Source organism: Symphalangus syndactylus, chromosome 8, assembly GCF_028878055.3.
Source record: "Symphalangus syndactylus isolate Jambi chromosome 8, NHGRI_mSymSyn1-v2.1_pri, whole genome shotgun sequence".
Taxonomy (NCBI): domain Eukaryota; kingdom Metazoa; phylum Chordata; class Mammalia; order Primates; family Hylobatidae; genus Symphalangus; species Symphalangus syndactylus.
In genome coordinates this window covers 81,857,735-81,872,642 of record NC_072430.2, presented here as the reverse complement: position 1 = coordinate 81,872,642, position 14,908 = coordinate 81,857,735, and the positions used below count along the sequence as shown (strand labels likewise).

The 14,908-nt window shown below is 36.3% G+C and overlaps 1 protein-coding gene across 2 annotated transcripts in view; it reads left to right on the top strand.

Moving 5' to 3' along the window:
- PDE11A (phosphodiesterase 11A) overlaps nucleotides 1–14,908 on the top strand; it is a 443,979-nt gene that overhangs the window by 250,643 nt on the left and 178,428 nt on the right. For both annotated transcript variants that reach the window (XM_055289828.2, XM_063644786.1), the window contains exons 7-9: nucleotides 6,325–6,400; nucleotides 8,637–8,704; nucleotides 9,649–9,741. In XM_055289828.2, coding sequence (XP_055145803.1) covers nucleotides 6,325–6,400; nucleotides 8,637–8,704; nucleotides 9,649–9,741 — 237 coding nt within the window. The remainder of the gene's footprint in view (nucleotides 1–6,324; nucleotides 6,401–8,636; nucleotides 8,705–9,648; nucleotides 9,742–14,908) is intronic.

The window sequence follows — 14,908 nt, the reverse complement described above, 5'->3', positions numbered from 1 at the left end:
TTAGACATCCTGTGCTTCTTTCATCTCCCTTCTCCTTTTCCTCCAGCCCCTGCAGAGGATAAAATGGACTCCTGGGCCTTGCCTTTTCATATGGTTACATGAACTAACCTGGATTAGCACAGTTTTCCAGAAACAATAGCTGCTGCCGCAAATAGGCAATTAGGGAATTTCATTAATGATTTTAAAATGGAAAAATTCACTCTCCTCACACTCTGCCATCCTTCCTTGTTCTCCTCTCTCACCTGATTGGGCTCATCAAGCATGTTGATCATCACCATTCCTTAGTCTCACCTCCTTCCCTCAAACACAATGGAAACACTTTAAAGACACCCTCTGCATTCTCTGATGCTTCACCTCTTCTCCTGTGCTCAGCCCATACAAGACTCCAGCTCTGAATAGATGCAGCTCTGCTTTCTCAGTATGGCCTTCCTCTCTTCCAGGACTAACCACTTGACTTTTATTCCTGATCACATCCTTTCTTCCCTTGACCATTTTTGCCTTCAATAATCCCACTATGTTGCTAAATTCAGTAAGCCATTTTCAGTCCTTATCTTATTAGACTTCTCTATAGCATTGGACACTGTTGCTCCCCGTAAGTTCTACTTAGAAAATAACTTCTTCCCTTATGGACAAATTATCTGTGTTTATTATCTAAAATTTACAAACTAGGAACAATAATTTTAAAATTCTAATAGCCAAGAAATTCAAAGGAAACTATTATGGTCATAATTTTTCCAGGATCCTTCAATGTATATAATATGCTTTTGTATACCCACAGGCATGTACACTATTATCATTTAATATATTAAATATTCTCCATATGAGTAACTATTCTTCTATAGTGTGATTTTAATTAGCTGCATAATATTCTGTTGTGTGAATATGCTATGATTTACTTAACCAACTGCCTCCAGTTGAATATTCATGTTATTCTAATAAATCACTAAGAGAAATAATGCTATGGTTCACACTTTTACATATAAAACTTTGTGCATAGCTTTGATAATTACCACAGGATAAATTCCTAGATATAAAATTGATAGGTCAAAGAGTATGTATTTATACTTTTTAGGCTCTGGATACACATCAATAAACCTATTTCCAGAAAGGTTGTAGAAATCTGTTCACACATTATGGATGCAGTAAAGCCTTCAGGTTAAGAGCGTGAGCTTTGGAGTTCTTGTCCATCCCTCTCACTGATGTCACCTTTTTCTTCTAGCACTAAATATTGTGTTCCCCAAAGTTCAATTTTTAGTCTTTTTGTTGGACAAGTTCTCTCTTGCAATAACCATGCAATTAACTTAAATCTTACCCATGCAATTAACCCAGAGGACTGATGACTCCAAGATTAGTATCTCCAGCCCCTCTCACTTGTAATGTGTGTCCATTTGGAGTTCGTATCATTTCCCTCAAATTTCCCGTGTTCCCCACTTCAAGGAACTCTTCCACCTTTACTCAAGCCAGAAACCTCAATGTTATCCTCCATGGGGATGGGAGAGTGCATACTCCCACTTTCCCAGAATAAAAAATACTCTTTTGGGGAACTGTAGTGCTTTAAAAGTGATGGGTAAACAAAATTCTCTTTTATTTAACTGGCGAACAGCCTAAGGTTTGTTTTTCTCACCACCAGCTTCTAAATTGTCTTTCTTACTGAATGTTCCTTTTCTTCTTGCCTATTGTGACCTGTCCTTCAGCTGCCCAGATTTCGTAGGAGACGTTAGACAGGAGCTACTGTTGTCCCAGAGTTGGCAGAGACAATTGTGTTTACTACTCGGTGCTGCCTCAGACCCAATGGTCTGTACAATGATATGTGTCGCTCCCTCAGCAAAACAAAGCAGACCCAGCCATCCTAGTGCTGCTGTGGCCAGCCTAAGTCTGTAGATTATACCTTTCTAAAATTGGCTTTCTTCTTTTCATGCTTACTGGTATTGCCTTAATTCAGATTTTATCCTTAGGGAGGGGAAGAAAACCAGTTTGTTTTTTTGGAAGATAACTTTGATGGATGTGTTTGCCATTGGCTGTGCTCCTTTGAGCCAGTTTCTCTCATTCAAGGCAGTTAATATCTCTAAGTCTCATCTGATAAGAGAGGATGATAACAGTACCTACTTCATGGGGTGGTTGTAAAAAGTATAAAATAATGCATAAGAAAGTGCTGAGCAGAATGCCAGACAGAGAGTGAACATCTAACAAATGTGAACTTATCATCACTGTTGTCTTTGAAGACTCTTTGTAAAGAGTCTCGGGCTGCTCCTGATTTCTCTAAACAGAGTCCATTGTTGTCTTTCCAATAGTGTTTGACCATCTTCTATTTGGACACTTATTTTATCTCAATATTTCTATCTTTCCTAGACTGTGAGTAGCTCAAGGTTAATGACTACTTGAATCCATTTTTCTATCCTCAATACTAAGCAATGTGTCTGGTGCATAGGAGCTGGTAAATATTTTTTAGAAGAGTACACTGGACGAATGATTTATGCTTATGTTTTTGTTTTTGCATCTGGCATTCTCAAATATCAATCAATGTAATTCACTCTATTAACAAACTAAACAAGGAAAAATCGCATAATCTAAAATTACATGACTAAAAGGTATAAGAATTAAAGGATAAGATGATGTGATCATGTGGCAAGAAAATCCAAAACACTTTACAGGTAAGACATTAAAGTTAATAATTGAATGTAGCAAGATTGATGGAAACAAATTTAATATTAAAAAGTCAATTATATTTTTAGGTACCAATTACAAGCATTAGAAAATAAAATACTGCTGTTATTTACAATAACATGAAGTTTTTAAACATCAGCATACAAATATAAAAAATTATGTATAAGAACACTACATGGAAAACTACCAAACTTTGCTAAGAGAAATTTTAAGAGCCTTAAATAAATTAAGGGATATTTATGGATTGAAAAACTCAGTTTTGTAAAGGTGTCAATTCTCCCCTAAACTGATAGATTCAAAAAATACCAATAAAAATCCCAGGAATGTATATGTATGTGTATAAACTGCAAATTGATTCTAAAATTTATATGTAAATGCCAGAGGTCAAAAATAGTCAAGACAATCTTGAAGAAGGACAAAGTTGGAGGATTTGCACTACCAGATACTGAGCCTTATTGTACAACCATATTATTTAAGACAGTATGGTATTGGCGTAAGGACAGATACCTAGATCAATGGAATAGAATAGAGAGTTCAGAAACAGATCCAAATATATATGGACAGTTGATTAATGAAAACGATGGCACAGTAGAGTGATGGGGAGAGGTATTGCTTTTTTCCTCCAAACAGTGCTGGATCAACTGAATATCCATTTCAAAAAAAAGAAATTTTGACTCCTAGCTCATATTATACATGAAAATCATTTTCAGCTGGATTATAAATTTAAATGTGAAAGTTAAAACAATAAGGATTCTAGGAAAATCATAGAAGAATATCTTCATGAGGTTGGAGTACGGAAAGATTTCTTGAATAAAACCAAAAAAGTACTGACCATGAATTTAAAAATTGAAATATTTGATGATATCATATTAGGGACCTCTGAATCAAAAGACACCATTAAAAGAGTGGAAAAACAAGCCATAGAATAAGAAAAATATTTGTAATACATATATCTTGCAGAGGGCTCTTATCCAGAATATAGAAGAAACTTTTACAAGCCAATTTTTAAAAATCAGACAACCCAACAGGAAAAAAGTCCAAAGTTCTGAACAGACACTTCATGGAAGAGAGTAGAAATAGATGACAAGTATATGAAAAGTTGCTCCACTTCATTAATCATAAGTAGGAAAATTATTAATTTATTGTCCAAATTTGGACACTTTTGAGAATGAAAGGCATATTATTAATAATTATGTCAGGGAAACAGACTTAAACCAGGATTTATGGTCACCCTAGTCATCAGAGATAATCAAATTACTTTCACAAGGAGATACAACCACATATCTATCAGAATTGTCAAAATTTTTTTTAAAAGCCTGACAACATTAAATGTTGGTGATGATATAAATCAACTGGAACTCTCATACACTTCTGGTTAGAGTAAATTGGTACAAGTATTTTGCAAAACTTTAAAAATATATATTTTGAAGCTGAACGTGTGAATAACTCAGCAATTTTATTATAAGTATATGCCTATCAGAAATGCATATGTGCACTAAGTCTGTACAAGAATTTACGGGCTTGGAGGTGGCTTCTGGGGTGGTGATAATATTCTATGTCTTGATCTTGGTGGTAGTTGCATAGATCTGTTCATTTTGTAAAAATCCATTAAGCTGTATACTTACAATTTTGGGGCCTTTCTACATGCATGTTAATCTTCAAAAAACATTGAAAAAGAGAGTGAACAGGCAACCTACACAATGGGAGAAAATTTTTGCAACCTACTCATCTGACAAAGGGCTAATATCCAGAATCTACAATGAACTCAAACAAATTTACAAGAAAAAAACAAACAACCCCATCAAAAAGTGGGCAGAGGACATGAACAGACACTTCTCAAAAGAAGACATTTATGCAGCCAAAAAACACATGAAGAAATGCTCCTCATCACTGGCCATCAGAGAAATGCAAATCAAAACCACAGTGAGATACCATCTCACACCAGTTAGAATGGCCATCATTAAAAAATCAGGAAACAACAGGTGCTGGAGAGGATGTGGAGAAATAGGAACACTTTTACACTGTTGGTGGGACTGTAAACTAGTTCAACCATTGTGGAAGTCAGTGTGGCGATTCCTCAGGGATCTAGAACTAGAAATACCATTTGACCCAGCCATCCCATTACTGGGTATATACCCAAAGGACTATAAATCATGCTGCTATAAAGACACATGCACACGTATGTTTATTGCGGCACTATTCACAATAGCAAAGAGTTGGAACCAACCCAAATGTCCAACAACGATAGACTGGATTAAGAAAATGTGGCACATATACACCATGGAATACTATGCAGCCATAAAAAATGATGAGTTCGTGTCCTTTGTAGGGACATGGATGAAACTGGAAAACATCATTCTCAGTAAACTATCGCAAGGACAAAAAACCAAACACCGCATGTTCTCACTCATAGGTGGGAATTGAACAATGAGAACTCATGGACACAGGAAGGGGAACATCACGCTCCGGGGACTGTTGTGGGGTGGGGGGAGGGGGGAGGGACAGCATTAGGAGATACACCTAATGCTAAATGACGAGTTAATGGGTGCAGGAAATCAACATGGCACATGGATGCATATGTAACAAACCTGCACATTGTGCACATGTACCCTAAAACCCTAAAGTATAATAAAAAAAAAAAAAAAAAAAAAAAAAAAAAAAAACATTGAAAAAGAGAAACTGACATATTGGTACAATGAATAGAAGATATCTGGAAAATTAACTTCTCAAAGAGAAATGTCAAAAAGAAAAAAAATCCAAATATAAAATTTAGCTATGTAAACTAACTTTTAGTTTCAAGTGTTTAAAATATGTGGCTCTTGCCTTCAACAAAGAGCATTTTAAAATATCTTTTTATCTCCATATGCATGATCCAAAACCTTCATATCTTATTGTTTTCTCCTATTGTATTAGAACAATAGATTGACCTTCCTCACTGAAAATCAAGGTCATATTAACTCACTAAAACCCTTTCACTCTTAGCGGTTTCTCTCTAACCATTCAAATATGGACCATTGTTTTTAATATTAAATGGAGTTTGTTACTCAGTGTTTGATGTTGTTAATTATACCTCTGTATTTTAAATGTCACTTCCTGACATTTGGGGTACAGAAGGAAAATCTTCAAACCTCTACCTCTATCTTACCTTTTTTGTATATAGATTTGACAACATACATAATAATTTAGTAACAGTAAAAATATAGAGTATTAAAAGTAAATGTAAATATGACAGCATTATAGGCACAAACATTTTTTACTAACAAATGTACCTGGTCAAAGGTAAAAATTGATCACTGGTTTAATTAAAATGCTTTAAATACCCAGAGGAGAAACAGTTGCTGGAATTCTTGTCTAGTGGTGTGGTCATGATCAAGATAGTCTTATGTCCAGCTCTCTATGGCTGCAGGGATTGGAGGAGGTCATGTTGGTTTGGGATTTTTTTGGTTGATTCATATTTGGCTTGGGTTTGATTTCTTTAGGATGTTCATTGTGATGAAGGAGGCAGGTGAGTGAGTTTATGCATTACAAAATTAGGTTACAGTGTATAAAATAACTTTTAAAAGGTTATTTTTTAATATCTGTTATGAAGAATGGAAAAAATGTAAATCAAAAAAGAATAGTTAATATTCAGTTTTAATTAACTTCTTTCTTGTTTCCTAGGCGGACCAGATATCTGGTTTTCACATAAGATCTGTTCTCTGTGTCCCTATTTGGAATAGCAACCACCAAATAATTGGTAAGAGATGACCTAGTTAAACTTCTTGAATAAAGAAACAGAAATTTGCTTTAAAATACTCCCATATCTTTTTTATGTGTTCCCTCTTTTTATGGCCAGGTCTCATGAAACTATGTCTGACACTCTTGTATAATTTCATAAGCTCAGACTCCTAATGAATCAACATTATCCACAACTTGAACAAATATTTATGAAGTTGAAAGAACCAGTGAATTTTAAAGTTGGAGAGAATCTGAGTTATCAACCAGTAGAACTCTTTTATCTCACCCTGTAGAAATAGAGGCAGAGAGAGAAAAAAAGCCAGAGACAGAGAGAGAGAGAGAGAGAGAGATGACTTCAAGAAGGCCACAAAGTTAATAGCAAGGTCAGGAATAAAACTCAGGCTTCCTAACTCCTAGTACAGACTTTCTTACTATGTCAATATGTTACATCTGTGCTTTTACACATGGTGTAAAGGCAAAGGAAGAAAGAACATTCTCTATTGGACATATACTGAGCATGCATTTTCTGCCTGGGCAGTTGTGAAATAGGCCACATTTTCCTCACAAATAGGTAATCATTGGTAAAAACAGCTTCCAATTTTTCTCTTCCTCCATTCCCCTTTCCTTCTCAAAAAACTCAATTAAGAAAGCATCAAATTCAAGAAAGAAGCCCAGGCAAGGAGAATTAATGGTTGGAATAGAGAAGTCCTGAAGGATGGAAGAATTAGTTGAAGTTATTGAAACACAATAAAAATGTGGCTTTTTTTCCTAACAGATATAAGAACACTAATTCATTTGGTGACTAATGTATCTATTTGCCTCACTCTGCTTCCCCCTAAAATTGCCTGTTAAAGTCTAAGACACTGCTGCTTATTAAAGGATTTAGTATTCTGTGAGTGTTTTTAAGATCTGAATTCTAAGATAATTTTTTTCACCAGCTTAATCTGCATAAGAATATTGGTATGTCACTGAACATAAAGAATATTCTAAGATTTGGGATCTAAGCCTCTAGTACAAAGACTTAAACTACATCTTGCACAGAGTTTTAAATAAATTTATGTTTAAAGGGAAAGTCCATAAGAAACACCATGTGCTACCTGTTGATATTCCATGGCAATCTCATAGTCCTACATTTCAATCCTAAAAGTAAATATCCATTATTACTTCAATATTAGGACTGTAGTTTGCCTGGTTACATGCTAATAGTTTTGTGTTTCATTATTTATATATATGTCTTCTTGCGTATGATGACTTACCTCCCTGGTGGGAAGTTGGGTGTTTTTAAAAATACAAGCATATTTAGAATTACAGCTGGTTTTTTTTTTTTTTTCATACTAAATGGGGACACAGGCTAATAGTTTTCAAGATAGTTGATTTTTCTTGTTAAACTTGTGTATTTTGAAAGTCATGCCCTAAAACATCTGGTATAATACTAGAAGTGAAGTTTGGAAAAAGTAATCACTCATAAATTAAGTTTTTTAGAACTATATGTACCCCCTGGTAGCAGGAAACAGAACTAACTTTGCTTTGAAGGTTAATTGTATTATATCAACTTTTATTGCTTGTAGTAATTCCTAATATTTCTTGAATGTTTATTCTGAGTGAAGCAATATGCTAAATGCTTTATGAACATTCTAACATTATCTCATTTAATCTTCATAACCCTCTTAGATAGTTAACATTTTAATCCCCATTTTACAGATGAGGAAATTCAGTGCTAAAAAAGTTAGATAACGTGCCCAAGGTCACACACCTGATGGTGGAGTTGAAATTTGAACTCAGATCATCTAAGTCCAAAGCTTATGTTCTTAATCACAATGCCATACTGCGTCTTTCAAGTATTGTGCTTCAGAGGATGAAAAAAAAAAATATATATATATATATTCAGTTGAAATATATATATATATATGTAGCTGAATACACACACGTATTCAACTACATATATACTCAGTTGTATATATAATATATGGGCGATATATTAGAGTTACTGTAACTAGTCATCTAGAATCTGATTAAAGCCTTGGTAGAACTCCAAACTTTACTGAGATATAGTCTAGATAAATCAGCCTTGAAGAGAGACTGCATTGTCCTACACCTCAGATTTATTCTCATGAAATCGGCAGGCACCTGAGAGACCAGAGTTTAAACTGAGTGCAGTTCCCTAAAGAAGGCATAGAGTTAGCTGTGGCTACTCTATTAGAGAAACACAATGTCCAGTACTAAAAATGACCACATAATCCACTCTTTCCCCATAGGAGTGGCTCAAGTGTTAAATAGACTTGATGGGAAACCTTTTGATGATGCGGATCAACGACTTTTTGAGGTAAGAAAATAAATTTATAAACCAAGGTTTATACGGAGTCATCAATAGTCCCCCAGTTGCAGCTTGCCCAAATTTGAAAAGACGAACAATTATTAGTCAATTATTATTATACTTAAATGGAGGGCAAAATTTACAGGAAGATTTAAGGAATATGTAAATGCTTAAGTGAGATTTGATCCTATTTTTTATGAATTGGATTATTTTGTAACCATCCATTATTTTTATCCTAATTTTATTACAGAACTACCCTCTCTTTTCCCCAAAGTGTTATTTTCTTATTCTCGTCTTGCTTGTGTGTGTTCAGAGTCATGAAACCCTGAGCCAGCTCTGCCAGCTGTACTGCCCTCACATTTCTCTTGTTTACACGCTTCCGTGTATTCACTCCAGGCGCTCTAGCTGGAGAAGCTAGCCTTGAATGGGCTTCCTCATAGACTGTACCAGTAGCCAACATGAAAACCCATGATTATCTTTCTCTAATCAAGAATACCTCATAGCTTCTTTATTAATGGTTCTAACTCAATCCTCCTTCCCCTTAACACTTACCTTATGGTTACGTTAACTTGGTTTCTTTACCAAAGTATTTTATAGCCTAGCAACTAAAAGAGGTTGCTTTGGTTAAATAGAATGGATTTACTAAAATCAGTCCACAACCTAAATAAATTAAGAACCCATTTAAACAGAGTGTAAGTATGTTTTTAAACATATGAAATAGTTTCTCTACAATGACATTAAATTCATAATTTTTCCTCATGTACAGTGTGAGCTATAAAGTTGCTATATAACAATAGTAATTAAGAATTTTAATGTGCCTATTTCCCCAAGGCCTACCTCTGTGTACAACAAGATTGTATTTTCAGACCCATCCCTGGTGACCGCCTGCTTTCATATTAGATTTTGCCAATGAGTTGCTGCAATGTTTAATTAGCAGGTTTGCCCTTTCCTAGGCTTTTGTCATCTTTTGTGGACTTGGCATCAACAACACGATTATGTATGATCAAGTGAAGAAGTCCTGGGCCAAGCAGTCTGTGGCTCTTGATGTAAGTACAGTGTTTATGTCAGGTTTGTATGCTGTCAGCTCTAATTTTATGAGGGAAAAAATTTCCCTGGTTATGGGGCTTAATTTCTCAAATTTTAATTATTCATTGGACCTTAATCATTTTAGGTTGTGGGTTTAAATCTCATGAAGTCCAGAGAAACACAATGTTGCATATAATTTCAGGAGTTCACAGATGCCTTGAAGCCCATTCATATAAATCCAGTGTTTAGACATAGATTTTTAAAAATTACATTTATTAGATAGTGGCAATCCAAAGGTAATTTGGTAGGATTTCAAATTTATTTTAAACTTAGATTTGAATATGTATCGATAATCTATAAAGTCACAACTTTTCTTATCATAGGAGAAGAATTCACTACAAGGATATATGACCTAGATGGGGAAAGCTACTCCTGTCGTTATCCGATTCCCTTTCTTCCTCCCTCCCCCAACACGTGTCCCATCACCTTGACCTGTTCCCATGTCTGCACACATGTCCTCTTAGACAGTAAGTTCCAAAAGAGCAGTTCTAATCTCCCCTGAATCTCAGATGCTTGTTTTGACTCAAGACTCATTTTTTTTCTAGCTTCTGCTCTGTAGTTTTTTTGTTTTTGTTTTTGTTTTTGTTTTTGCTTTTTTTGAGTCTCATTCTGTTGCCCTGGCTGGAGTACAGTGGTGCCATCTCGGCTCACTGCAGCCTTCACCTCCCGGGTTCAAGCAATTCTCCTGCCTCAGCCTCCCGAGTAGGTGGGATTACAGGCATGCACCACCATGCCCAACTAATTTTTGTATTTTTAGCAGAGGATGGGGTTTCACTATGTTGGCCAGGCTGGTCTCGAACTCCTGACCTCAGGTGATCTGCCCGCCTTGGCCTCCCAAAGTGCTGGGATTACAGGCATGAGCCACCATGCCTGGCCTGCTCTGTAGATTTTACCAAATATTTTCTTTATATCTATGAAATACTTACTAAGTAGGCAAGATAAAATGTCAGTGCCAAGATAAAAGTATATAGAAGAATATGATATAATACACATGAAATCTCCAAAATATTCTGTGCGTCAAGCCAGATATAAGAAGTAGGCAAATTGATGTTACCTGCACTGCTCTGATTTGAGATGTAAAAGATGTTAAATTATAGTTATCTATATATTTGCTTTTAATTTTCTGGCTAAATCATGAATTCCAGAATCACAGGGATTTTTATTTGCAATGCCTAGCAGGGTGCTTAGTGCAAAGTTGGGATTTATTGAATAATTTTTGAATGGAGGGTGGGAGGGAAAGAAGGAGGAAGGAAAGAATCCCTTACCTTGGTAAGGGATGCTTTTTGTTCTTCTGAGACAGCCCTGCTTCGTTTATATGTAATATCTTTTTATAGTAAGGACTAAAAACAGTATCTATAGGATGTATCAATAAATGAGTGAACTATAAATATGCAACCAACTGATAAGAATCATTAGTACAGCATTAAGGTCTGTGTGCAGAACTATTTTCAAATCCTGAATCTGTCACTTACCTCAATTGTGAGAATTAAATGAGATGAAGCATGTGAAGATGTTAATAAGTATTCAATAAAATCATAGCAATAATACTATTATTATTTGTAGTAGTATATTTATTACTGAGAAATCACCACGGATTGGGGAGAAATAGCAAAGGACAGGAATTTAGAACAGCAAATATTGAGTTATGTCTCCTTCACCATCATCAAATTCTGATCTCCACAGTGTTGCTTCACCCATTGTTTTTCAGTAACTGCAGCTATTAAAAAGGACACACCATACACTAGTCCCATCTAAATCCTACTTCATTATGTCATAGTATAATTAACACACAAAGAGAGAACATCTTACATATGCCCATATTCTCACTCCTCACCTACCTCTGGCACATCGTCATCCTCTTGAGAAGGAGCTAGAATAATTGGGTTGCAGCATGAATGGCCATTTACCCCCAGATGGGAAGATTCAGTAAAAGGCACCACTCTCATGGGCACTACTCCTACCCCAATGAGCCACAGTTATCATTACCTAGAAAACGCTCATGTACCCTAGAATTTCTGACCACAGTCTCCTTACCCACGAATTGCTTATTTCAGTTCATAGTGAACACCTCTTGTTTATGTAACTCAGGTCCCTCTGTCCTTAGACACAAAAATTATTACCGACTCTGACAAATCTCTAGCCCAACTCTTAGCTTTGTGACAATCTTAAACTTTCAAGAAGTTGACTTATAGGTGTTGACTTCTTTGTTCCACATGCTTTATTTTGTGCCAGTGTCGAAAGTGGCATTCCCAGTCAGAATTATGGTGTTGCCATCTTGCTCTTGCCACTTCCACTCTCAGGCAACTCCCACCCCACTGAGTATGAAATTCTTGACACTAGTGATCAGGTGGCATCCACCCCGCTCCCTGGCCTAGGAATCCATATGCAAGAGTATCTGGAAGGATTTCTCATGATCAGAAGAGGGAAGAAATGAGGGTTTGACAGAGAGTAAGAAAAAGGCATATGCAATCAGGATCCAAGCCCCATTTATTCTACCTCCCCAAAGCCTCTCCCATCTATTTCTGCCTTTCCAGTTGTGACAGCAACCATTCTACTTAAGGGCTCCATTACTTCTGCACTGGACAATTGCAATAGCCTTACTTGTTCTTCCTAAAACATATTTTAGATTTCATCACTCACCCACTCATAGACCTTAAATTACTCCCCCATTACCTATTAAAGTACAAATGTCCTGGCCTTTGAGGCCCTCAGAAATCTTGTACCAAACTATTTTCCTACCCCTGGCTCTCATTTCTCTTCTCAAGAGTATTATATGCTACTTACAAACCCAATGATGTCATAGTCTGAAGACCAGCTACCTGTTTCTCTGCTATCTAATCTCTGCTCTAACCTCCCCTCCACTTTTGTCATTCTCTGTTTCAATTATGCCATATCCACTCAAAATATTCCCATCATTCAAAGCACAAGGTAAATGTAATCTCCTCCATTAAAACTTCTAATCCCAAAGCTTTTTTGTTCCTGTTTGCCCTATATTGTCATTAATTGTAAGTCTGTATGTTTACCTCTGCTGAAACATATGTGCCTTGAAGTGTGCGATCATGTCTTATCTAGCTTTTATTCCTTTCAGTATTCTATATATAATTGGTACTCAGTAAAAGTATATTGAATAAATGAATGCATCCCACCACAAATAATCATTTTGTCTGCCATGGCAACATTCTGGAATGGAAAAGCTTGGGCTATGTTGGGAGAATTGACAGTCACTCTTAGTGGCAGTCTTGCTGACCACAGACTGGCATAACATCAGCTCTGTATTCCCTTCCTCCTTCATAAGCCATGGGTACAGATACAGAGTTGCTTTTATTTCGAGAGGATGGCAGACCTCTTCCTAGATACCATCTTCCATGGGATATATCCTTAGATGAGGATGAAGAGCCAGTCTGACTTCCTGAAGGTAAGGGAGAAAGAGAGAAGTGGAAGCAGTGAGTCTTTCATCAGGAATCTTCTAAGCTCCGAAGAAAGATTTTCTCTCACTAGATGAAAGGGCTAGACTCAGAGACTACAAGTAGAATGCCACTTCATTCTTTCTCACTCTTCTTCCTTTAAACTTACTCTGTTGAATCAATCATCCCCACTCCTGTATAAACTGTCTAGTACCATTCTACCACTTTTTTGGTACATACAGATGTTAAATTGTCTCTGAGCTTCTTCCCTTCCCCTCATTTAGAAGCCTGTAGTCAGGAGAGAGACACAGTCATAGCTTTTTTACTCTTCCTCACTTCACCTTATCTCCCAATTCAGGTACAGGGCTCAAGAGGGAGGTAGGATGAAAGGGCAAAGTCTTATGATTTCCTAACCTGATTTCAAGGCCATCTGTGTCAGACACCAACATTTTCTTTTTGTAATGAGCTGCTTTTATAAATTCTTCAGATAACTGCCTGGCTGGGAATCTCCTGTTAGTAATTACTTGTGGCTTTGCCTCTCCTGACTGACAGCTTATAATCCATTCTCATTCCTGGCTTCCACTGGCCCATCCTGACCCTCCCTCTGTGGGGGTCGTCAGCTCACTTCTCTAGGCAGTCCTCTCGGTGAAGGTTATTTTTTGTTGTTTTTGTTGTTGTTGTTGTTTTAAAAGAGTGGTAAAATAAACACATGAAATTTATCATTTTAACTTTTTAAGTGTAAAGTTCAGTAGTACTAAGTACATTCCATTGTTGTGCAACCATCACCACTGTCCATCTCTAGAACTTTTTCATCTTCTCAAACTGAAACTCTGTACCCATGAGACACTAACTCCCCACTCCCCTCTCTTCAGCCTGTGGCAACTGCCATTCTACTTTATGTCTATGAATTTGATTACTCTAGCTACCTCATATAAATAGAATCATGCAATATTTGTCCTTTTGTGACTGGCTTATTTCCCTTGACATGTCTTCCAGGTTCATTAATGTTGTAGCATGTGTAAGAATTTCCTTCATTTTTAAGGCTTGAATAATATTCCATTGTAAGTATAAACCACAATTTGTTTATTCATTCATACATTAGTGGATACTAGGGTTGCTTCCATGGTCTGATTATTTTTCATGGGTCTTTTTGGGTCAGGGGAAAACTCACTCAATTTAATGAGTCTTTGCTCATTAAATTGTACAAACACAGGTCCCCTCAATGTAGCACTCCACTCTCTTCCTTCTGTCCACTAACCTTTAGAATTTTTAGGTATGGATCAGCTACCAGTGTCTGCTACCATGTCACATCCTGGGGAAATACACATTAGGTTCTCCAAGTAGTTCTGCAGAAGGAAGCTTTAAGAAACCCTAGCTAAGAAATCTTCCATATAAGGCTCTCTCATAAACTGTTATCCTTTTCTTACACAATTTAGAGATGAACAGTGAGCAGCTCGGCTTGGAGGAGGTAGACCTAGTTTGGAGAATTTTCTTTCCAAGTCCTATGGCTTAGCATGTACCTTTAGAATATAGTACCTGTTGTTCTAAGTTATAAACTCAGAAAGAGTTCCACTTAAACATCCTTTTATCTTCCAAAATAATTTTTTCAGACCAAGTTTCTGTCAGACAATGATCTAGTGATTGTCCAAATGATAACTATATACTCATGTTAATTCACAGGTACAAGGAATACCAAGCTGTCAATTAGAAAGCCAAATGTAGC